This window comes from Notechis scutatus, chromosome 3 (assembly GCF_049901735.1).
Source record: "Notechis scutatus isolate UNSWTSFEM ecotype Mainland chromosome 3, rNotScu1.2, whole genome shotgun sequence".
In the NCBI taxonomy this organism is placed as follows: Eukaryota; Metazoa; Chordata; class Lepidosauria; order Squamata; family Elapidae; genus Notechis; species Notechis scutatus.
In genome coordinates, this window is record NC_142011.1 from 79,350,877 (window position 1) to 79,376,872 (window position 25,996).

The window sequence follows — 25,996 nt, forward strand, 5'->3', positions numbered from 1 at the left end:
GGCTAAGGAGCCCTCCAATTCCTCCCAGAGGGACACCTTAAGACGCCATAAGGTGCTGGAAAAAGAGATCGATAAACGCACCAGGCAGGCAGGCTCAGTGCCTCCCATACTACCTCCTTCTACCTCTTCTCAACCCCCTCCTCCTGTAGTCCATTCCTCCCTATCCAGGCGCAGCTCGCCCTCTCAGGGTCACCAGGCTCCCGGAACACCGGCCAGACGATTCCATTTTTCAACAGCCTGTCATGGAAGCCGAGGTCATACCAACCCCCCCATCTTCCTTGACCTGGTGTCCAAACAACTAGCCTCTTCGGCGGCCCCTCCCGCCCCCTCGGCTCATGATAAAAAATTCTTCAACTTAGACCCAGAGCTCTCCAACCTATTGGGTACTCCGGAGGTTGATGAGCCCATAGTGGGTCTGGCCTCTTCCTCCTCCCTCAGCGACCCCCTAGAGGCCCACCAGTCAGACGCTTGGGCAATCAGATCGGCCTTCTTCATCAGGTCATCCATTCGCTGGCTTCGCCAGCTTAAGCAACATGTCCCAGCCTCCAATGTCCGAGCCCATCAAGACATAGCCAAGATTACGGCCGTGGCTGAGTTCTCGGCCGATGCTACCTATCACTCGGTCAAATTTTCCACCCGTGCCATTTCCTCCCATGTCTCTGCCCGCCGTCTGCTCTGGCTAAAACACTGGCAGGCAGACCTCAAGAACAAGGTTAAATTGGCTTCCGCTCCCCTCATGGGAACCAAATTGTTTGGACCATCTCTGGATCCCCTTTTAGTAGAAGGAAGGAACAAGAAAAAATTCCTTCCATCCCTCACCCGCAAGTCAGAGCCAAGATCCCTGCAGCCCTTTTGGAGAGCTCCCTTTCGCCCCTATTTCCAAACCTCCTTTCCTCCCAGGTACCAAAGGCACCCTCCCTTTGGCTCGGGTCAGCCTCAGGACAGGACCGACTCTTCTGACAGGCACAGAAGGGGCAGTGGCTTCAAAAGGCCCTTTCGGGGCGTGGGCAACAGGCCGTTCAGGCGCTCCAGATAAGCCACCAGATTTGATTCCCATTGGCGGGCGTCTCAAGACCATCGCCAACCAGTGGGACTCCTCAACCTCCGACGCCTGGGTTAGGGACACCATCAGGTTTGGCCTTGCCCTTGAATTCCAATCTCCCCCCAATTTTTTCATGCCATGCCCCTCTCCAAGGACTACACCAAGCGCAGCCTCATGGACTCAGCAATTCAGCATCTACTTGATATACAGGCCATTCAACCCGTTCCTCCATCTCAAAGAGGACAGGGATTTTATTCCCACTTATTTGTGGTACCCAAACACTCGGGGGGATGGAGAGCGATTTTGGATTTAAAGTGGCTTAACCGCCATCTCGTATACCACATATTCAAAATGAACACGTTGCAGTCCATCCTACTGGGTGTTAGGCAGGGAGACTGGTTGTCATCCATTGACCTCTCCGAGGCATATCTACACATCCCAATCCGACCCTCCCATTACAAATTTCTCCGTTTCTGCTACAATAACCTCCACTTTCAATACGTGGCTCTCCCATTCGGGTTGGCTGCAGCACCCAGAACTTTCACCAAGGTCCTGGCCGCTTTAGCTGCACACCTCAGAACCCTCCCGGTGCGCCTCCACTGCTACTTGGACGATATTCTCATCCTTTCCACTTCCAGGGAACAGGCAATGAGGGATACCCAGACTACCCTATCCTCTCTCCAGGATCACGGGTTCCTCATCAATTGGAAGAAAAGTCAATTATCCCCCTCCACCAGGATAACTCACCTGGGGACGGTGATCGACACGGTGAAGGGAAAGGTGTTTCTATCTGAGGAGAGAATTCTCAGTATCCAAAAATCTGTAACAAGTATCAGATGCCTTAAGAGGGTTTCCCTTCTGGAACTATCCCAGTTACTGGGTAAAATGATATCTTGTCTTTCCATTATTCCCTGGGCCCGTTTCCACTCCAGATGCCTCCAGTGGTTCCTGCTCCCGTACCAAAGATCCGGATCAAGCAACTCAAAGCACAAGGTCAGGGTTTCACCAAAGGTGCTCACCTCCCTCCTTTGGTGGAGCAAGGCGTCTATCAACAAGGGCTGCCCCCTCAAGGAGCCCCCAAGAGTCACCGTCACCACAGACGCCAGTCTGTCCGGATGGGGCACTCATCTCCAGTCCCTTACAGCACAGGGCAGATGGTCAGCGACGGAGAAACTATGCAACATAAACTGGTTGGAGCTTCGCGCCGTCCATCTGGCCCTCCGCAGTTTCCTCCCCCAGGTACGCGGGCGCCACGTTCTCATCCTCACCGACAACATCACGGCCAAAGCCCACATCAACAAGCAGGGGGGCACTCAATCATTCCGCCTAATGAGGGAGGCCGAGCGCCTCTGTCGGTGGGCGGAGTCTCATCTACTTTCTCTCAGGGCGGACCACATCTCGGGCACCTCCAACACCCGAGCAGACTGGTTGAGCAGGGCCACCATAGACCAGTCGGAGTGGCGCCTCCATCCAGCTCTATTCAGGGAGGCGACATCCATCTTCGGGCCACCAGTGGTAGACCTGTTTGCCTCCCCCCTCAATACCCACCTTCCAAGATTCATTTCAAGATTCCCATCCCCAGGGGCGGAGGAACACAACGCTTTTGGGTGTCCATGGCCCACGGGCCTCCTTTATGCCTTCCCTCCCCGGCGCTGGTGCCCTTAGTCCTTCAGAAGGTCCTTCAAGAGAGGGCGGAACTGATTCTGGTAGTACCTTATTGGCCCCGTCGCCCTTGGTTCGTGGACCTCCGCAGCCTATCAGTAGCCCCCCGGAGGATCCCAGCAGACAGAATCTCCCTGTCCCAAGGTCTCCTCCTCCACCCGAACCCCCAATGGCTTCAACTAGCCATGTGGAGGTTGAGCGGGAACGTTTGAAGAGGGAAAACCTCTCTAACAAAGTCATCGATACCATTTTAGCAGCCAGGCGACCCTCAACTACAAGGATTTATGACGCCACCTGGACCATTTTTCGTAAATGGTGTGTCAAGCTTCTTATTGACCCAACTAACCCCTCCATTGCCCAAGTGCTTGACTTACTCCAGGAGGATCTCAGTAAGGGGCTGTCCCCCAACACGCTAAGACGGCAGGTAGCTGCCTTGTCTACAGTCATCTCCGGTGGAGAAGGCAGTTCCCTCTCTCACCATCCCCGTATTCGAGCCTTTCTGAAGGGGGCCACAAATTTGCGTCCTCCGGCCCTTCACTGGTATCCAACCTGGGACCTCAACAGGGTCCTTACCTCCCTCACAAAGTCACCCTTCGAACCCTTAAGAGAGGTTTCGCTTCAGTTCCTATCCTATAAAGTAGTTTTCCTGGTAGCGATCACTTCAGCCCATAGGATATCAGAGATCGCTGCACTGTCTGTTAGGAAAGACCTTTGCGTCTTCCACCCCGACCGGGTGGTCCTCCGGCTTGACCCTTCCTTCTTGCCCAAGATTAATTCGGTCTTCCATAGGGCTCAAGAACTTATCCTTCCCAACTTTTGCCCCAGGCCAACTCATGAAAGGGAGAGACTCTGGCACACTCTGGACGTCAGACGTGCCTTGCGGATTTACATTAAACGTACTGAGACCTTCTGTAAGTCCGAAGCCCTGTTTGTATCCTTCCAAGCAAAGTCACAGGGGCTCAAGGCTCCCCCAACCACTATAGGGCGTTGGATAAGGGCGGCCATTGCCAAACCATATCAGGCTCAGGCTCTCCAGGTGCCCAGGGGTATTACGGCTCACTCCACTAGGAGCGCAGCTACGTCAGCTGCCTGGGCTACCCAGGCTCCAATAATCGACATTTGCCGGGCAGCGACGTGGGCCTCCCCGTCACTCTTTATTCGGCATTATAGGATTGACAGATATGCCCCCGCTGAGGCTTCCTTCGGTAGAAGGGTTCTTCAGAGGGTTCTCAGGGAACCCGAGGGGACTGTAGACCAGACGGCGCCCCTCCCGTAGGACAGGCCCAGCTTTGGTATGTCCCACTCTCTGGATGATCCGAGCAGCTCTAAGGAGAATGGGCGTTGGTTCTTACCTGACACGCCATTTCTCTTGGAGCTGCGAGGATCATCCAGCCCCTCCCTTATCTTTCACCGTCTGGTGGGGTCTTGTTTCGGCCAATGATCCTTCAAGTCTAGTCAGATGAGAGCACGAATTCCTGTTTCCTCTCGTCTTCGCATAAACTGGGGGAATGCTCCAATGGAGTCACGTGATGGAAGGAGGAGCGTTCCTAAAGAATTAGCTCAGCCTACAACAGCAGAAGACTGAAGCACCACCCACTCTCTGGATGATCCTCGCAGCTCCAAGAGAAATGGTGTGTCAGGTAAGAACCAACGCCCAATCTTTAGGCTCCAAATATAATGCATAATGCATTGTTTGTTTCAGATATCTTAACACACGTTTAGCAGCTTGCCAGTGCCTTTCAGTTGGCTCAGCATTAAACCTCGCTAATTGGTTAACACTGTATGCTATATCTGGCCATGACCAATTACTGAGATAAGATAAACTACCAATAAAGGACTGATAAATGTTCTTATCAAAAACAGGACTTTGAACATCACTGTGGCTAAACTCCTGGCTCATCGGTGTTTTAGCCGGTTTACAAAGTTCCATTTTAAAACTTTTTAGTAATTGGTTAATTTTATCTGCCTGTGAGATTTTGTATCCTCCCCTAGTTTTATCTATATTTAAACCAAGATATTGTTTAATTTCACCTAACTGTTTTATCTTAAATTTCTTTTCTAATAGTGAAATTATCTCAGTAGCTTATTGTTCAGTTTTGGTGATTAATGCTATGTCATCAGTAAACAATAGGCAACAATGAAATTACACCATTACTTTCTCTTTTGAACAAACATGGATCAGCCATGCCAGCTACAAAACCTATTGTAGTTAATTCCTCAACTATACACTGGTTCCACTCATATCCTGATTGCTTTAAGCCATAAAGGCTCTTTTTCAATTCTCCAGCAATCAGTTGTATTATCATTTTTGAGACCTAAAAGTTTCTTTAAATATATAGTGTGTTGCAACGGTGCATGCAGATATGCCGTCTCTACATCTAAATGATTTATAATGTATTTCTCCTTAGCTGCCCACACTAATGCTGCTCGTAATGTTGTAGCTTTCAGACGAGGTGCAAACACCTCATCGTAGTCGTTTGCTGTCTGATTGAACCCTTGTGCTACTAACCTGGCTTTATGGGTAACAGTCCCATCCACACCTGTCTTAAGTTTATAAACCCATTTACATCCTATGGCATGTTTACCAGATGGTAACTTAACATTTTCGTATACTTCCAACTTTTCTAAAGATTCCAGTTCCTTATCCATTGCTTCTTGCCAAAGCAGCCTGTTCCTTAGCAGGATACAGTTTTAGTTCATTATAGTTATTTGGAACTGTATTCACTTGGCATACAACACTAGCCTGATATCTATCAAGTGGTCGTGTTACTCAGGTTGAACGTCTCGGTAATACAGGGCTTACTGGTGGACACTCCTGTTCCACCTGCTCCTGTTCTTCTACCTCCTGTGCCTGTTCTGCTACTTCCTCCTGTGCCTGTTCTTCCTCTTTAATGGCTATTCGTGGTTTACTTATATCATCTTTAGGGACTATTTGGGTGTCAATAATAACATCATTGCTGGATTCCTGTTCCAGTTTATGCCACCCAACATGCTCAAGAAATTTAGTACTAGCACTACAGTAAACATGAGCTGTGCCTGGATCCCAAAATCTAAACGATCTATGGTTGGCCTCGTAACTTACGAAAAATAATTTTCTATCTCTATGTTGCCCTTTTAGTCTTACTTGTGAGGGAATATGCACCCATGCTGGAGCTCCAAATGTATGTAGATAGCTTAAATTTGGCTTTCTGTATGCTAATGAGTGAATGGCAATTCTCCAGTTGTTGTGTTAACTACATTGTTTAACACATGATTGCTACACATTATGGCCTCACCCCATAGTGTTTTAGACAAACCTGAGTCAGATAACATAGCGCGAGCCATAGCTTGTAACGTTTGCCCTCTTTGTTCTATAAACGAGTTATGTTGTGGTCGGTAAGGTGCAGAACGTTTATGCTCGACACCAACCAATTTTAACATAGTTTGGAATCTCTTGTTAATAAACTCAGTCCCGTTATCAGTAACTAAAGTAATTACTTTACTTCTCATTTTTCTCTCAGCAAATCTTAGCCAGTTAAAGAAATGTTGGAATGTTTCTGTTTTGTTTTTCATTAAATAGCAGAAACCATACCGTGAGTAATGGTCCATTATACTCAAAACATAGCAGGCACCTCCCAAACTGGGTTTCTTAGGACCAATTATGTCAGCAAACACAACCACTAAAGGTTCTTTGGTCTTAAACCCATTCAGTCTGTTTGCAGGAGTAACCTTGCTTTTCTCCTGGCTACAGGCATTACAGTTTAAATACTTGCTACAGGGTTTTAATTTTACTCTTTCTGACAATTCAACAGTTTGCTTCAGCATTTGGAAATGTATGTGCCCCAGATATCTATGTAGCAAATGTATACATTCGTCATGTGGCTTAACATTGTTATAAACCGAGTTAGCCATCTTCAACTGGTCATCATGTATCACATATAAATCATTCTCTAATGTAGCAGTGACACTTTTACCCTCTTCCTCTATTATACAGTTATCTCCCCTAAAGGTTACTACATAACCAATATTAACTAAAGCCCTTACTGATAACAAATTAAATTTCAGTTTAGGTACATATAAGATAGTTAAATGCTCATTTATACATGAACAATATGCAGTACCTTCATCAGACGCTTTCATCTTCCATCCATTTGCCAATGATACATGTTGCTTACTCGTGGACATCGTTACAAACCTCTCTCTATTTCTAGTAATACACTGCGATGCTCCACTATCAACAACTCACAAATCATGGTTTATAGTTGAATTGCTAGACATAGCTAAACTAACATTCTTCTTAGCCTTCTGGTGATTACCAGTATTCTGTCATTTTCCCTGCTTACAGAATTTAGCTATATGTCCCCTAGCCCCACAAGAAAAACATTTCCTAACGGTATAGGCAGTTGAACACAAATCCTCTTCTTGTGGTTGGTTCTTTCTCAGTTGGTCCCTATCCAGCCGTCTTCTTGCCTCTTCTAACAACCTTCCAGTTATGTCAGTCAATGTCAGTTTATCTCTGGTCAGGACTTCCGGTGAAGATACGTAATCATCATAACTTTCATCCAATGAGGAAAGAATGATGTAAACTTGATGCAGCTCTGAAAATATCAGTTCCTTTTCATGTAGCTCTTGAAAAGTTCTTTTCATGAAGTTTAAATGAGCTAACATATCTCCACCTTTCAGAAGACGTGCTCTAAACAGTTTACGTGTAAGATGTATGCGTGCATCTACACTGTCACGAACATAAATCCTCTTCAAATTCTCCCAACACCTAGCAGCAGACTCTTCTCCACGAATATGGACTAGCTGCTGGTCACTCAGTGTCCAATTATACAAAGAGCTCGTTCGTTGTTCCGTTTAAAGTCAGCTAACTTCTTGGCATCGTCTTCATCATCTGGATCCCAAGCATTTACATCCGGTGGATCCTGAACTGCATTCCATAACCCTTCTCTACGCAGGAGTAGACTGCACTTCATAGACCAGGAAACATAGTTTGTTCCATCCAACCGGATTATCAGTGATAGACTTGTTGAAGTGTCTTGTGCCATCTTTATCAGGATAGTAACCCACAAGTAAACAGCTGTCTGTATACGGTACTGTGCATTCACACCAACTCTCAGTTATCTGAGCCTGGTATGGCCTGGGCCCATAACCAGTGTTGAGGTAATTCCCCGTTAGGAGAATGAGTGCATACAGGGAGACGTAATGAGAGTGGTGAGGAATAACACACAACCAGCACACAGATACACTGTATAGTAAAACGTAGGTTTTTACTTCCAGTAAATGGTTAAGCAAAGTCCAACAAGCAGTCCAAGTCATACACGTTTATAGCAGTCAGTTTTCAGTCTAGGGATAATCCAAATATCAAAAGTCCAGTATCAAAAACAATTCAGTAATAGACTCACATCAATCCAAGAATAACGATGATCAGCAACAGTCAATAGGGAAATGCAGGAACGGCAACACTCTCGGAAACCAGGTTTCTGGCTCCATCTTATGGCCGTTTGAGGAACCACACCCAATTACAATTTTAGCATTCCCTTAAAAAGACAGTATTAAAATGTTTATCCTGGTTTATATAGTATATTTCCAACCCAACTGTTAGGTGACTTACATTCCTAACAGCTTCCTCCCAGCACAGCCCATGGGTAGTCCTAATATGAGAGACATAGCATAGTATAAGGTAGGAAACCCCAGTGTTTTATGCTCAATCAGCCTGATTGCCTCAGCATTCTATCTTCTTAACAGTGGACTCCCTCAGCGGAAAGTGCTGCTGCCATTCAGAAAGGCTCATTTCTCCTAGTAAAAACAACCTCCAGAACACTATCAAGGAACTACCTAGATTCCCCTAACTGTCCAGCAAGAAAAAATGATCCTTAAAAATTCCCGCCTTACAGCCCTCAACTTCTATAAAAACATATTTGCTTTTCCGGGTCCCTCTTAAACAGACAGACACCTAATTATCCCTGAATGTGAATGAAATTGGAGGAAAGACATTGTGCTCCTTCAATGGTTTCCACAAATGTTTCCCGTGCCAGAAGGCTCTGAAATAGATAATTTATTTATCTATTTATTTATTTGCTGTCTGTCTTTTGAAAGGATCTGCGTAATTAACAGAAACACTACCAAACAATTCCCTCCAGATAATAAATAAGCTCCAATTGTCCTTCCCTATGCTATTCCAGAGACAAAGAAAATTATAATCCAACAACAGCCTTTCATCAGAGATGATTACATTGCTGGGTTGAGAAATTGAGTTATCAATTATATATTTTTTTAAAAAAATACTGTTGACAATATTCACTGTCTTATTGCTATCCATTTTAGAAGTTTGAAGCAAAATAGGATAGAAATATATTATTTTTATTCTGCCCTTGTTATTTTTATAAATAACTCAAGGGCCACGAACATGTGCAATGCTCATATTTTCCCATAACAACAAAGCTGTGAGGTGGGTTGAACTGAGAGAGTGACTGGCCTAAAGTCACCCAGCCAACTTTCAAGGCTAAGATAGGACTAAAACTCCTGGTGTCATGGTTTCTAGTCTATGCCTTAATCACTAGACAAAAACAGGTTCTTATATATTAATAATGTTAATTCTTATATTAATTTTAGAAATATTTCTAATATATTTATAACCATTTAATTATTTTAAAAGTGTATACATTTTTTATTTATATACTCTGTATTACTTTAGATTATTTAACATGTTTCCATACAAGTAGGTATGGGAAAAACCCAAATCAGAGACTAATATTTAGTATATCATTTTAAAGTAGAATTTGTCCCTTTACTATAAAAAGATTCACTAGTTTAATGTGTGCTCCTTTGGCTGCATTTTAATATTTCAACAATAGGTGCCAGTAGTTATCTTCTGAATTTAAAATAGAAATGTGATCAAGGCTGTCATAGCAACAACTTCCTCTTAGCATTGTTATTTATAGAAGTGCTGTTGCTTCTTCTTTTTTTTTTAGATTGTCAGGCTAAAGAAAGACTGACTAAACAGCTTTTTATAAAGTCTTAAGAATATCAATAAACCTCAGTCCTTGACTGATTTTAAACTTTGTGCATTGTATTTCAGCTGCTATGTTGTAATCAGGAATCCAAGCATTTCAGCTTAATTACTAAGATGCTATATTGCTCTTCTGAAAACCTCCTGTTAGGAGGTTCCTACTAACTATAATGAACTGAAATTGTATCCTGCTAAGGATCAGGCTGCTTGGCAGGAAGAAATGGATAAGGAACTGAAATCCTTACAAAGGTTGGAGGTATATGAAAATGTCAGGTTACCACCAGGTGAGCATGCCATAGGGTGTAAGTGGATTTATAAAATTAAGACAGGTGTGGATGGGATTGTTACCCATAAAGCCAGGATAGTAGCACAAGGGTTCGATCAGTCAGCTAACTACTACGATGAGGTGTTTGCACCTAGTCTGAAGGCTACCACATTACGAGCAGCATTAGTGTGGGCAGCTAAGAACAAATACATAATAAACCATTTAGATGTGGGGACGGCATATCTACATGCACCATTACAACATACTATATATTTAAAGAAGCCTTTGGGGATAAAAACTGATAACAAAACTGATTGCTGGAGATTAATGGCTTTATGGCTTGAAGCAATCAGGCTATGAATGGAACCAGTGCATAGTGGAGGAATTAACTACGATAGGTTTTGTAGCTGCCCTGTGGCTGATCCATGTTTATTCAAAAAAGAAAGTGATGGTGTAATTTCATTGTTGCCTATTGTTTACTGATGACATAGCATTAATCACTAAAACCGAGAGAAAAGCTACTGGGATTATTTCACTGTTAGAAAAGAAATTTAAAATGAAACAGTTAGGTGAGATTAAACAGTATCTTGGTTTGAAAATAGATAAAACTAAGGGAGGCTATAAAATCTCACAGGCAGATAAAATTAACCAGTTACTGAAGAACTTTAAAATGGAACATTGTAAACCGGCTAAAACACCAATGAGCCAGGAGTTTAGCCACAATGATGTACAAAGTCCTGTTTTTGATAAAGATATTTATCAATCATTAATTGGTAGCTTATCCTATCTTAGTAATTGGTCTAGGCCAGACATAGCATATAGTTTCAAGCAATTAGCCAGGTTTAATGCTTAGCTTACTGAAAGGCACTGGCAAGCTGCTAAGCATGTGTTGAGAGATCTTAAACAAACAATGCATTATGCATTATATTTGGAGCCTAAGGATGAACTAAGTTTAACTGCATATGCCGATGCAAGTTTCTCTACAGACATACCTACATGTAAATCAACATCAGGTACTGTAGTGTTATTAGGAAAGGTGTTAATTGGATGGCAGTCCATTCGACAAAAACATCTAAGCTTATCAACAATGGAGGCTGAATTCTCATGTTTATCTCTATTATGTACAGAGTTAGTATGTTATAAAAAACTAATGACAGACATGAGAATTAATGTAAGTGAACCTATAGTTGTATATGAAGACAACCAATCAGCAATTCAGATGGCTTCCAATCTTGTTGTAAAGACAAGATCAAAACACACCGATCTATGATATCTGAATGTGAGACAATGTGTTCAAAGTAAAATGATTAAACTTGGAGTACTACATGTCTGAGAATAACATTGAAGATCATTTTACAAAAGCCCAAGGCTCTGTAAAACATAAGGCTTGCTGTGAGGAATATGGACTTAAACTGTATGGTTTTATATTTTGTCCTACCCAAAGGGGAGAATGTTAGGAATGATAACAGTTGATAACAGAACCTAACAGTTCAGTTGGCAATATATAGACCAGGATAGTTATTTAATACTGTTGTATCTTTAAGAGAGTGCTGTAATTGTGATTGACTGAGGTTCCTTCGACAGCCATAAGATGGAGCCAGAAACCTGGTTTGTTCTCTTCTTGCATTTTCCCTATTGCCTTTTGCCTGATCGTTGTTCTGCTTGGATTGCTATGAGTCTTGCAAACTGTTAGCAAACTCCGTTTACTGAACTTTGTTTATGATACTGGACTTCATTTTTGGATTATCCCTGGACTGATTGTATTGAATTCTACCTGCTTTAACTGTGTATGATTTGGAATGTTTTGTTGGACTTTGTTTATCCATTTACAGGAAGTAAAACCTACATTTTACTATTCAGTGTATCTATATGCTGGTTATGTGTTATTCCTCACCACGTTTCCCTGAGCGCACTCATTCTCCTAACGGGGAATACCTCAACACCTCTCCTTCCTGTGTAATACTGTAGGCAACTTTTGAAGTATCCCTTGTTTCAGAATTTTTTTATATTCAGTAAGTAATGTGAATAGACATGAATGGACATGTGCACCTAGATAACAACTGAAGGATTTGTTTGGATCTCAACCACAGTAAAGTTGATTGCTCTTATATGTGCCACTACAGTTAATTAATAAGATATGCACAGTTTGTTACAGTTTGATTGATTGTGTGCAATCAAGTCAATGCTAACTCTTAGTGACCACATAGATGTATGATGATTTGTGCCTAGCCTGGTGTTTCAGATCTTCCAGCAATACACCCACTGTTGTTGCTATTCAGCCTCCCTTTTTATTGATCCTCCTCCTCTTTTCTTTCCACCCACCTTTCCCAGTATTATAGACTACTTCAGAGAGATTGGTCTTCGTATAATGCTTCTGAAGTATGTTAAATTGAGTCTAGTCATTTGGGCCTCAGGTGGGAATTCTGGATTGATATGTTCAGTGATTCATTTATTTGTTCTCTTTGTGATCTCCATAATAATTCAAAAAGGTATTCTCTATGGTATTCTTCTCTAATATCATAGTTCAAAAGCATCAACACTAGTTCTATTTTGCTTCTATAGGTTTCCTTTCCATATATTCCCATATCTCTGTAATAGAAATTCAGATTATTTATTTGTTTATACATTCATTCATTCATTCATTCACTCATTCGATCAATTTCTATAGCTGCTCTTTTCAACGGGTAACACTAGGTAGCAAACAATATAAAATATAAAAACTATTAAAGTATTAGTGGCAAGAGTTTTTGAGGCCAGTTTTTTTGATATTAAGGAGGTATTGAAAGTGATTTTACATGTTTCTTAAAGTCAGATTTTTTTCATTCCAATATCTATGGAATCATAGGCAGCAGAGAAACATAAAGAAGGAACCTAGAGAAATGGACTAGGAATATCAATGCTGTTCTTCTTTTACATCAATTGCATCTATAGGAGAAGCATGCACTGTGTGCACTGACATCTCTTTAAACCAAATGTGTTTCTATTCCAGAATCACACACTAATAATGGAGGGCTGTTATAAAGACCTTGGAAAGATATACCAGCATTAAGGAATTGCTGATGGGTACTATATGAGTGGATAAATAATAAGCATAATTTGTAATGAGTGGATAATAAGTGTACCAGCAGACCTTGTGCTAATGCAGTACCTGTTCATTCAAATAGTTATTTTCAAGCATCTGAAAAAGAATACTATCTGTTGAGGTAATTCCCCATTAGGAGACGTAGTGAGAATAGTGTTGAATAATACACGCACAGCACACAGATACACTGTACAGTAAATGTAGGTTTTTACTTCCAATAAACGTTTTAGCAAAGTTCAAGATAAGCAGTCCAAGTCATTCACAGGTAAGGCAGTTAGTGTTCAGTTCAGGGATAATCCAAATATCAAAGTCCAGTATCAAAAAACAGTTCAGTAACAGACTTACATCAACGATCAGTAACAGTCATTAGAAGGAACGGCAAAACTCTTTCCAACAGAAGAAACAGACTCACTGAGACTCTCTTCTGAGATCAAACAACCCAGGTTTCTGGCTCCATCTTATGGCCATTTGCGGAACCACACCCAATTACAGTTTTAGTATTCTCTTAAAGGCATAGTATTAAAATGTCTGCCCTAGTTTATATATTTCCAACCCAAATAACTGTTAGGTTACTTATATTCCTAACACTATCACTTTAAGGAGTTGACTCATTAAAATTCATGTATTTTTAAAGCAGCTACATTTTTTAGCCTATAAAAAAGATGAGTCTTATTTTCATGAATAGCAAAGAGGAACTGTGCTTGCCTTTGTGTGGAATCTGAAGTGATTCTATTATTATTTTTAGAGCAGGCACAGCCCTAATACCAGTAGATATAACAGAATTTTGAATACCAATTTATGCATTCAGAACAGTGTAGAAACTAACATGCATAGAGTATATTGCCTTAACATCATTGAGCAATAAATAGCTTTGAAATAAGGCATAACACTATATTTAAAGCTATGTGTGCTGTATATGTGGGATGTTGTTTTTTCATGGGTTGTTTTTATACTCAGACAAATCTTATCAAAGTTAGTATTGTTATTAGATTCAAGGCTTTAAAAACACACGAGTGTATGAAATAAAAAGTAATTTTTTCAAAGTTGTGCACTCACATGCCAGGAATGCTTGTTCTTTCTCTGACTGCTATCTGTTCATTACTGCCAATTGTAAAGCACCTGGATAAATGTGAAAAGTGAGATAAATTATGAACCTTCAGTATCTATATATACAGTGGAACAATGCAGATCTCAGCAGCATAACTCTTTAGAACAAGGAAGGAGATCTGCCAAGGATTTTGTACTATAATTACTATCTGTGTGCATACTCTGCAACCTGCAAATCAGTTTTAGAAAAGTAGATATGACCTGCAATTGTTTTCAGATGCTTCCCTTGATGTTGACATACTATAGAAATTGTTATTCAAATATTTTTTGAAAATTTCTCCATTCTCAATAAATTGCCCAGAATTTAGATTTTCTTGCTTACTGCTTGTGCGTATAGTGGAGTTTCATGATCTAGTTTTTAGCATTCTTGGACTTGTTCTCATATTATTCTTACTTGGTAAGAGAAAATTAACAAGCAAACAGGACAAATACTTTACTAGTCATCATCTTCAATTGGGATGAAGTGGCTTTTGCTGAGAATAGCTCTTAAAGTTTGGTTTTATATTAACAGGAAACAGAAAACTGTTGTGGTTTAGCTCACTGCATACAGGAAGTGTGACACATTCATAGTCTTTGGCTTCCGTGTTCAGAATTAGAATTTGCTTTTAACTTACATCTTATATGCATAAAAATGGCCACCCAAAGGGAGTCACAGGGCAACCCAGGTACCGGGACAGCTAATGCTTTGCAGAGGCTAGAAGGGTTTGCGAACAGACTTTTTCATAGGCACTCCAAGGGCTCTGCAAGTGAATTGAAAATAACAGCAGAAAATGGATCTTCGGACATGTCTGAACTTACTGCACTGTGGGAAAAATCAAGTAAGTGTGTCCAGGTTCTTTAGTTTGAAACTGCAGACTTTGCAATATTACCTGATAAGTAAAGGAAAATGCTGAGAGCTAAACTGCTAAATTAAATGATTGGCAGGTTGATTCAGGGCTGTGGCTCTTTTTCTTCAGCAGTTGCAAGTGGCTTGCAGCACATACCATCAGCCAGTTTTCTTTTGTTGATTTATTGCCATGCAGACTGTTCCATCTGCTTAAATATGTATTTTTTCATCATTTAAAATAAGTCTTTTAAAGCAAAAAATATAGTATAAAATTAATAACTGTTGTCATACCTACAAATGAAATAGAAGAATAAGATATGCCAGATGTTATCAGACAGCCAAGAAAGGCATCTGATGAGGATAGACAGGGGGCCTCAGGTACATAGACTGATAGAATGTGGAGGAAGATGGCTAGTACATAAACGCATTAGAACTGAAAATATCTTTTCTAAAAGTACTCAAAATTCTTGGATGTCTGTGTTGTTGCTGTCATAAAGTTGCTAACCATGTTTGGGATATGTGAGCAAGGGTGTGTTTAGTGACTGAGGCTGAAAAATGGATAGGGAAGTTCCACAACTTCATAAAACCAAACTGAAAATGTAATGTTGATTTACTTTTCCAAATAATAGGCTACTATGCTCTAATTTTTGCCTACCTATTGAGTCCTTTCCAAGGACATGGGATAGGCAGGTATGGATGTTTGATGGCATTACAGATATTGTTGAAGATGTAAGCTGTTCTGAGTAAAGCTGCCTTTTGTAATTGACTGATAGTGAATTTGTCAATGCTGATGGTGTTCAAGTGGCACTTCAATTATTTTAAGATTGCATCCAAGGCCCTATTACCTTTGCTTGGTTTTGCCATAGTCATTCTATTTCTGTTTGCAGGTCTTTATATTTTGCTGTCTTTGCCAATTCTTTCTCTTCTTTCTATTGTATTTTTATTATTGTTGTTATTATTATTAAAATTTTATTTGCTGCCTATTTTGCCATACATATAGTAATTAAGTTAATATTGACAAATGTGCAGTCTGCTAATTTTAAAATATTTACTAGCATGTTAATATATAATATATGATATACTTTATAAAAAGATGGGACTTTTAAAAAGCTGCTGCTATCATACAAAATTGTTTGATCTACTATTCAAAGTAGCACTTATTTTAAGGGTAAAGATATACAGTCACTTTCATTTGTTCATATGTTAAATTGTCTATATGATGTAAAATATTATTAGTAATATTAGTAATACTAATATACATTGGTTTCTTTACCATAGGGACATATGTACTGTATGTCTATTTTTATTTGTTTATTTATAAATTTAGCAAATGTAATTAGATCTAATTTTAATTGATTAATATATGAGCAAATTATATTTTGGACTATTGTAGAATATTCTACTTGGTCCTTTGTGCTTGAAATACAACAGTCTTAAGAGGATGTTGTTTGAGATAAAAATCAACATTTTAGCAAGTTCTTAGATTTGTATTTATGTTTTTACACATAAAGAGAGATACATGAATTTTATCTGTACTTAAAATCCATGAAGGAAAGCTACTCCCCAAATATTGATGGCTCAAGAGAGTTGGGGAACAACAAATAAAAAGATCCTAAATCCTGTAAAACAAATTCATTGGAAAAATTCTGGCCTTCTATCTGGATTCCAGCAGTAATTGATTAATAATTTATAACAGGAACATTATTAAATCAATCTTACAATATTGAGGGAAGTCGCTTCAAATATCAAGACAGTGTTACTTATTTTATGCTATCAGGAGCAATTGCAATCATGAGGCTGGGTTCATCTTTATAACTTAAGGAAATCTATATTCCGTTATGTATGCTCTGAATGAAAAACACGGAACCAATCTAAAAAACCAGATTTATGTTATGAATCTGGGATTGACTTGGAACATTAGACAGTTGCATTTTTATTGGGGGGTTTTATTTGTTCAGTTCATATCCATCTGCGTTGCAGAATTCTGAGTTGACATGTACAATAAAGAATGGTTTTATTGCAATCCTAGTTAATACCTTCTGCTTTTTCACAAAATGAATCTGTGATTGTTTTTAGTTGATAGTGTCTGCCTTTCTGCAGTGAGAAAATGTGTCATTTTGAACTTAAGAGTTTAAACTTTGAACCAATTATTATTATTTGTTATATATTTGTGAGTCAGCTGACCCACTTTAACACTGTAGCTTGTTGAAACAAGGGAATACTGGTTCAAGAAATGTTCTGCATTCATACTATCAGACTTGCTTCAGTTTTAAGTGGTAAAACATTTTAAAGATAATGTAATGTGCTGAGAAATACTTATTCACAAGGGGTTTTTGTTTTTGTGGTGGGATTAAAAGTCTGCTCCGCAACAATTTTCCAAATATTGTTGACCTTTCCCTCTGCACGTAGTTTTATATATAATAATAATTCTTATTATTTTGAAAGAGGGTAATATGTACTAAATTTAGAGCCATCAGTCTAGTTGATGACAGCCGAGAAATGATTTGTGCTATCAGGGTTGGTGGTGACCCTGCCTTCTCCCCACATGTTATAATGAGCATTTGTTTCTGTTCATGCCTGGTCTTTCTGCCAACCAGTTAATGCAATGGAAATAAACCTGCAAATAAACACATAGTACTTTGTTAGAGGCAGTACTACTCATTTGTCTATCTAAAACAGGACTGTCAAACTCGCGGCCCGTGGGCCAGATGCATCATGCGCTGGCCACACCCACACCCGGTTTAGCGAAGGGGGAAAAAGTTTTGATACGTCACGTGACAATGCGAGTTTGACACCCCTGCTCTAGAAAGTTTTTTTCTATTTGTCTATCTACAGTAGGGGTCTCCAACCTTGGCAACTTTAAGATTTGTGGACTTTAACTCCCAGAATTCTGGGAGTTGAAGTCCACAAATCTTAAAGTTGCCAAGATTGGAGACCCCTTATCTATCTGTTACAGGGTTTCTAATTTATGAATTTTTAGGAAGTAATTTTCAACCCTCCAAGGAAGACAAGAATAGGAAATCAAAATCATGCAAGCTAATACTATTATTTATTGTGAGGCTATAGTAAATAGTCTTGTAAGTCTGAATGCATTCCTCCCTTCCCTTCCCTCATCTTCATGAGAACTAGGGAGGGTTTTGTCTGAGACACTTTCTCTGGTTACAGTTCTTGCCTAGACTTGGATTTCTCTTATCTAACCATTGCCTTGGTTGTGACTCTTTTCCCTCTTCCTCAAGTTTATTCCTTCTGCCCATCACAGCAACAGATAAAGAGTATTGAATTACCTTCACTTTAGTTTCCAGTGACTTGAGCAATTAGACAACTTGCATTATTTTTTTCTTTCCCTTTGCTTCTGTGATAGAATATCAGAGGCACACTTTCTTACAGTGCTTCCACTTTTTCCATAGTGAATTATCCCAATTAAAGGGAGAGGAGGGTTTATCTGGGAGACTGCACTCTTGAGGAGTGATGGAGGACTCAGTCTTTTAAGATCTGCTTAAAGCCATTGGATATTATTTTGTTCAGGACTTACAATATTGAATTGTATATTGTCACCCTGCATCTTGCCAATAATTTTGTTGAAATCATGTTCCAGTAATCTGGAAGATGTTGAGCCTAGATACAGATTTGTAATTTGGGAATCTCTTGGACTTAGCTTATTTATATTAATAAATGTATATGGCCATTTATCTCAACGTTAAGATTTTAGACACCAGTTAAAACAATACACCATCAAAACAATAAATAGAAATTAGCAACAAGGTTTAAAAAATCACAACCATCCCACAGGGTCTGTCATTCATCCAAACTCCCATAGCCAGTTTATAGTACCAGTTTTCAGAGCTTTATGAAATCCACCACAATTGGGTCTAATCTGACCTCTAGCAGAATGACATTCCAAAGAATAGAAATGGCTCTCATCCTGAATCCCACTATATAGCTCGCCTTAATAGGCAGGATCCAAGCATACCCCTGCTGCCAGATCTGCTGGAATAAGGAATAAGTAAACACAGTCTAGGAGAGGCAGTCCCAAATAACCTGGTCTCATGTCATAAAGGACTATATAGGTAACCAGCACCTTGAATTTAACTGAGAAGCACATTGGCAGCCAATGAATCTTGTGGAGGAGAGATGTAATGTGCACGGATTGAGAACTTTGGATAAGTAGCTGCAGAATTGCATTTTGAATCAACTGCAGCTTCTGGATGTTTTTCACATGCAGCCTATGTAAAGCACATTGCAGTAATGCATTTGAAAGTTGACTAATGCATGACTAATGCATAAGGAACAACGTTTCTTGATCCAGGAACAGGTGCAATTGGTGCACAATACAAAGCTGCATGCATGCAAGCCTTCTCAACCACAGCTGCCACCTGTTTCTCAAAGCAGGGGCTGTGGATTGACTTCTGTTCCGTTATCACAACTGACTGAAACCAGCCCTGAAGAAATAAATAAAATTAACACAGCATATTGCCATCCATTTGTAATCCCCAAAGCTGATCCAGAAGTATAGAATGCTGCTGAGAGTTCAAGAACAGCAAGGATGGATGTGCCATCACCACACCAGCTCCAGAAGTGTAACCAATGGCATTTCAATCACATACCTAGGCCTGAATCCCAACTGAAAGGAATCTAGATAATCCACTACTTCAATGTTTTCTCAAATTTAGGAAAGACTAGGCCTAGTTGCTTAAGCAGATAAAAGTGGCTGTGGGAAATTTATACCTTTAGCCTTGCAGGATTTTGTTACAATAAAGTAATCTAATTGGACTGAAGTGTTTTCTTGTGCTTCCTATTTGGTTTATTTAGGAGGGCTGACAGGTTATTAAAAGGTGGTTTCTGAATTGTTTCAAAAGTCAGTATGAAATATTTTAAAAATGCCAGTATCAAGAGAAAGGTGAAAGAATAAAGAATTAAGTAAAGAACAAAAGTATATCAAAATAGCTATAACCTACAAAGAAGAATAGAGTAGAACGAATGACAAGCATGCCATAAAAATACATGGTTTGAAATTGTCTTGTGTTGAGGATGAGCAATCACATGTTGTTGCTATGAAGAAATGGCATAGGAAACAACTGAACAGAATATGTGCAACTGTCTCCAACCTCTGCATCTGAGCACATTCACACTCATTCCCATTTGCAGATATTGAACAACAATATCCCCTTCATCGCCTTTAAGGTTAGATGTCAGACCTTGCTAATATGAATGCCTTTCTGCGTGGGTGGAAAGGATGATGTGAAGATATTTACGGATGGCATAAAAAGCATGGTCTCTATAGTGGTAGCGATAAAAGTTTAGATCTGTTGCTTTGTAGGTCTGAGTCAAACTCTGCTTAGTCTTGTTTCCTGGAGGCAAAATCGACTAAGCCAGGGTTGGAGAGATTGCTGCAAGCCAAATCGGAAACTATTAGCTCATTTCAAGAGAAAGTATATCTATCTACCCAGTTAACTGGGCCAGGGATTTGTCATCAAATATTTGTTTCAGCACTTGAAACAACAAAGTTTCATACAGACTCTCTACTAGTCTAGAGTAAGGGTACAGCCAAGATGTATACCAAGAAATATATAGGCCAGTGGTGGCTAACCTTTTTGGGCTCCTGTGCCGAAAATTGTGTGCACGCTTATGCGTGCGCGCTCATGTGCCAGCACTCAGAAGGCAATGCATGCAGCCCCCCACCCCCTACGCATGCACGTGCGATTTCCCCCACCCCGCTGCCCCCTTACCTGCACTGCGTGCCTCCCAGCTGATTTTCAGCCTCCCAGAGGCTCAAGGAAAGCCTCTGCAGGTCAAAAAAATGTTTTTTTCCCCCAAAGGCTGCAGAGGCTTCCCTTGAGCCTCTGGGAGGCTGAAAAAGGCCTCAAACGGGCCGAAAATCATCTGGGAGGTTGCGCGTATGTGCATTGCAGGTATGTTTGGCTGGGGTTCATGTGCCTGCACAAATGGCTCTGCGTGCCACCTGTGGCTCGTGTGCCATAGGTTCGCCATCACGGATATAGGCTATGGAGCAGGAATGCAGAATGTAGATCTCAGAAATTCTGACTGAGTTGGTTTATAATACCATGGGATTTTTCTTTTCAAATAAATATAGGATTAGAAAATGTAAGATATTTTGTTTGCATTAAAGGTATTTATGCACCAGAGACAAATTCTTTGTGTCTCACTTGGCCAATAAAGAATTCTATTATCCTATCCTATCCTATCCTATCCTATCCTATCCTATCCTATCCTATCCTATCCATACATGATAAAGCAATTGCCTTACACCTTTTAGAAAGGGGGGGGGGGAGAAAGTTAACATTGTAGAAAGTTTTTAAAAATATTTTAAAAAGCATATTTGGGAATGTAAGAGTTCAATGAATTATATTTGTTGTGTACTGAATGTTTATTAAAGTATATTAAGCCAACAAATGGGATGGGGGGATGACGACTGATAAACCACTGATTGAAACAAATAATATAATGCTTACAAGTGACAATTGCCATTAGTTCTCAGTATACAGAATTTTATTCAAGTTTATGTTCTCCAAATTTTATTCAAGTTTATGTTCTCTGTTAATGTTTAAAAGAGAATAAACCTTTAGTTTATTCAGTTTGACGTTGTAAACATATGTATATAACTTTCATGATATTTAAGAGCAGGAATTGGATATACTTTATTGCTCTACATAGATGTCATGGTCTTTTTCAATTATTTTCAAAAGTCTTCATCAAATGGTATGACAATATGGTAAATAGTTATACAATAAACTGAAATAAATCTAGTATTTCCCAATTTGTAATATGCTAATTATAGAAGCTTAAAAGGATTAGGATTTATTTATAGGAGAAATGAATATAGCTTCAGTGTATACATACTTTGAAATTATTGTTTTGTTGATTCTGCTTAGGGTTGGTGTGTTTCTATTTGGTTAGGCATCAATACTTTGATGAACCAGATTCTTGGGATGAAGATGTTGAATTATATTTCCCCTAATTTGGAATTTGTCTATTTTTGAAGGCCACTGGATATACCGTGCATGGACTATTATAATCTATGATTATGCATTCCTGGAAAGATTTTTTTAAATTCTAGATTAGGTTGCTTCATGAAATTGGTCAATTCTCAGCCTTTCTATCTATGGAAAAGAAAGATAATTAAGTTCAATATAGCTAGGTTCAGTTTTTTTTTAAAAAAAATGAGTTGCAATTGGCATAAAGAAAAAATTTCTACTCTTATAATAGAAAAGTAGTCTTAATTCTATTAAATTTCCTTTTTTTATTTCTTTTTCTACTTTTCTTCTTAAACTAATTCATAGAGTATAATAGTTTTTGATTTGCTTAGATTGTATTCATTGGTTTTATTGTGATTTCTGTCTCTTAAGAAAATCAATACAATTATTTGTAAAACTATAAAAATATTTTTTGCTATCCATAATTGTCAATGCAACTTATATCTTCTCAGAAGTAAGTCTTCCTTTCCTCTGCTTCTTTTTCTTTCCTCAAATTTTGAATATTAAGGAATAAATTGTAATGCACTGTGTATTTTTATTATAATAATTTCAGGATCTAAATATTGTCCGCCTGGTTACTGCTTGGTTGGAAAATCTTCAGAATTCTATCAGAGCTGAATTCGAAAATATACTGTATAACAAGGGAAGGCAATAGCAAAACAATTCCCATTATCAAGAAAATTGTAGAAGGACAGCAAGTCATTGGGGCTCAAGCTCAACTTGAAGGAGACTTTACCTTTTATATCAATAAACTTTAATTTTTCCATTCTTTATTAGGAAAAACTGTATTGGTTGAAATTTTTGCCTATGAAAACTTTTTATGAGAACTAATGTATATTATGTGACATTGTAGGATTTTTCAGGTACTGTTATATTCTAAAGCATGTACTATGTAGATTAGTACAGATAAAAATCCCAATTGTTATGAATTTAATAATCCCTTGTTTTCTAAAAGGGTGGAGGCAGAATTTTATATGACTAAAATTAAACTATATTGCTCACAGCTGTTTGTTTCATCAACTTCTGGGTGTTTGATAACTAGAATTGCTTCATAACTCTTGGTATTTTGATTTCACTTACTGTACAGAACTACTTTACTCAAATAGATTCTAATATATGCATACAGTATTTCATACATAGCAGAAAATCCTCATTTGCATGGATCATGAGTTCTTGTAGAATCCTATTCAGAATCAATTTGCTTCTTTTATTATATAATCAACATATTGGAGCCTGTTTTTCTTCTATTTAATAAAATACTTTTTTTTCTCCTCTTAATTTCTTCATTTTTCTCCCAACTCTTCAAAATTCCGTAGAATTATTTGTCCTTTTTGCCTTAATGAAGATCATGCAAGGCTTTTACTTAACAAGTTCATTACAGTTGTTTTTATTTGCAGACCATTTATTTGCAGATCTCAAATGGTCTCACAAGCTTTAAAGTACGAGATACCAAGACTGCTGCACCCTGCTCATCTTCCCCTTAGCTTCCTAGGATGATCACAAACTTGGTTGGTGAGCCTTCATCTCTTGGACAGATCCTGAATCCACCACCACCCACAGAAATCCTGAGGTCTGTGTTGCATCATTATCAGCACCAAGGAGATCACCAATTTTGTAATTTAGAAATTCTGTAAACCTCTTAACAAAACAACAAAGTTGGAAGGGGCCTTTGAGGTCTTCTAGTCCGGGGTCTCCAACCTTGGCAACTTTAAGATTTGTGGACTTCGACTTGCAGAATTCCTCAGCCAGCAACCTAGCTGAGGAATTCTGAGAGTTGAAGCCCACAAATCTTAAAAGTTGCCACGGCTTGAGACCAGAGGTGGTATTCAATTTGTTTTTATTACCGGTTCTGTGGGGTGTGGCCTATTTTGTGGGCGTGGCCTAGTGGGTCACGTGACTGGGTGTGGCTAATTTGTTGGGCATGGCTTGGTCATGTGACTGGCTGGGCGTGGCTTGGTCATGTGACTGGCTGGGCATGGCTTGGTCATGTGGCTGGTTGGACGTGGCTTGGCGGTCATGTGACTGGCTGGGCAGAATATTTCCCCTAAAAAGAAAAGTAAAAACTCAATTAAGGCAGAAACTCTTGCTAATGGGCCATTACTCTGGCCTAAGCCAATCTATTTTACATAACAAAAATCTACTCTAGGTAGAGCTATATTAGGAATTGCCCAAAGCCCTTTCATTACATCATCATCCAGCAAGGCTCAACCAAGTCTGGGACTTAGGACAGCCTACAGAGTTGCCCCTGCATGGGCCCATGGGAGTCTGACAACCAAGCAGAATACAAGCTCAAATTCAAATCCCAACAGAGGGCATTCTGGATTTAAAATCAGAAATATTTTGTTGGATTCATTTAATTTTACACATACAACAGCTGATAGAATTGTGTTTGCACAACAATGGAAAAAAATATGAAAATGAATTAAAATATTAAGAATGTGCAGAAATGAATAAATTAACAATTACAAATTTACAATCAAGGAGAAGGCTTAGAATACTTTTTAATATGGGATTTCTTTTATCAATGGCTAACTAACAGAAACAGAAGTTGGAAATGTAAAAATATAAAAGAAAACACCAATTATATAAGGAAAGTTCACTAAAAAGGATAAGCAAATATTAGTATTTGATCATTGTTAATGAGTAGATAACTTTAAGCATACAACCCCCCCCCGCCCCCCAAAAAATACTGCAGATAAAAACTAGTTTTTTACTTAATCCCCAGACAAAGCCACTGCAATAAAAACCCTGGATTGTTCCCCCAAGGACCCAAAACCTCACATCAGAAATCTCAGCCCTTCTGCCTTTAAGAAATCCCCAGGCAAACAAGCAAGACAACAAAAATCACCACTAAAGTACATTAAGGTAAATCACCTGGAGGTCCCCTTTTCCTGATAACTGGCAGAATTAACCACCATGATAGGAAAGACAAAAGACCCAGGCAAGAACAAAAGCAGGGCAATTATGAGCACTTGAAACCCATCAAGCAGGCTCAGCTCCAGAAATCTCAACATGTTAAAACCAGCTTTAATAAGGATGAAGTGTTGTACCCCAAAACAAGTTACTAATTTTCCCAGAAACCATAAAAGCAGCTGGACTTCACGTAAAATGTCACCTGGCCTGCATGCTGGAAGCATCAACATCAAAAAATGCTAGGACATGTTATGTGCCTATAAATTAAAATTTTCAGATTTTTTCCAGCTGTATCTGCTTTGTGTGTGTGTGTGTGTGTGTGTAGTTTTCAGTTGTGTAGAGAGTGTGTTTTCAGTTGTGTAGTTTTGTGGGTCTGCTGCCAATCCAGTCATCCCCAGGCTGAAGGCCATGGCCTCCGGAGGCCCAGGGCAAGGCCAGGCGGCGGCAAGGAGCTCAATGGGCTTTTGGAAGCCCGGCAGCAGGGGTGGGTGGCTACAAGGGTAGCAGCTGGCCCACAAGGGACCTGCGGCAGCTTGGGGAGCTATGCCAAGCTCCGGATTGAGGCCGCGGCCAGCGGAGGCTGCCAGAAGCTCGGGGCAAGGCCGGGTGGCGGGAAGGAACGCCAGGGGTTCAGCCCAGAGCCGGGGGCTCAGTGATTACCTGGTCCTGTAGGCAGGTCCTGTAGGGGGTCCGTTGGGGAACGGCTGAATGCCACCTCTGCTTGAGACCCCTGTTCTAGTCCAACCCCCTGCTCAAGCAGGAGACTATATCATTTCAGACAAATGGCTGTCCAATATCTTCTTTAAAATCCCCAGTGATGGAGCACCCACAATATCTGGATGCAAGCAGATCCACTGATTAATTATTCTCACTGTCAGGAAATTTCTCCTTAGTTCTAGATTGGTTCTCTCCTTGATTAGTTTCCACTATTGCTTCTTGTTCTGCCTTCAATGTTTTGGAGAATAGTTTGGCCCTCTTTTGGCAATCCCTCAAATATCAGAACAGTGCCAGTCCTTCTTTTCACTAGACTAGACATACCCAATTCCTGGAACCATTCTTCGTATATTTTAGCCTCCAGACCCTTAATAATCTTTGTTGCTCTTTTCTGCATTCTTT

At 39.8% G+C, this 25,996-nt stretch overlaps 1 protein-coding gene across 2 annotated transcripts in view; it reads left to right on the forward strand.

The window, feature by feature from the left end:
- Positions 1-25,996, forward strand: part of PRKACB (protein kinase cAMP-activated catalytic subunit beta) — an 87,486-nt gene that overhangs the window by 17,454 nt on the left and 44,036 nt on the right. The window contains exon 1 of one of the 2 annotated variants that reach the window (XM_087960537.1): positions 14,714-14,967. The exons of the other annotated variant lie outside the window; for it this stretch is intronic. Within the exon in view, the coding sequence (XP_087816663.1) occupies positions 14,781-14,967 (187 nt within the window). The 5' untranslated portion in view covers positions 14,714-14,780. Of the gene's footprint in view, positions 1-14,713; positions 14,968-25,996 lie in introns of those variants that run through there. 2 annotated transcript variants of the gene reach the window in all.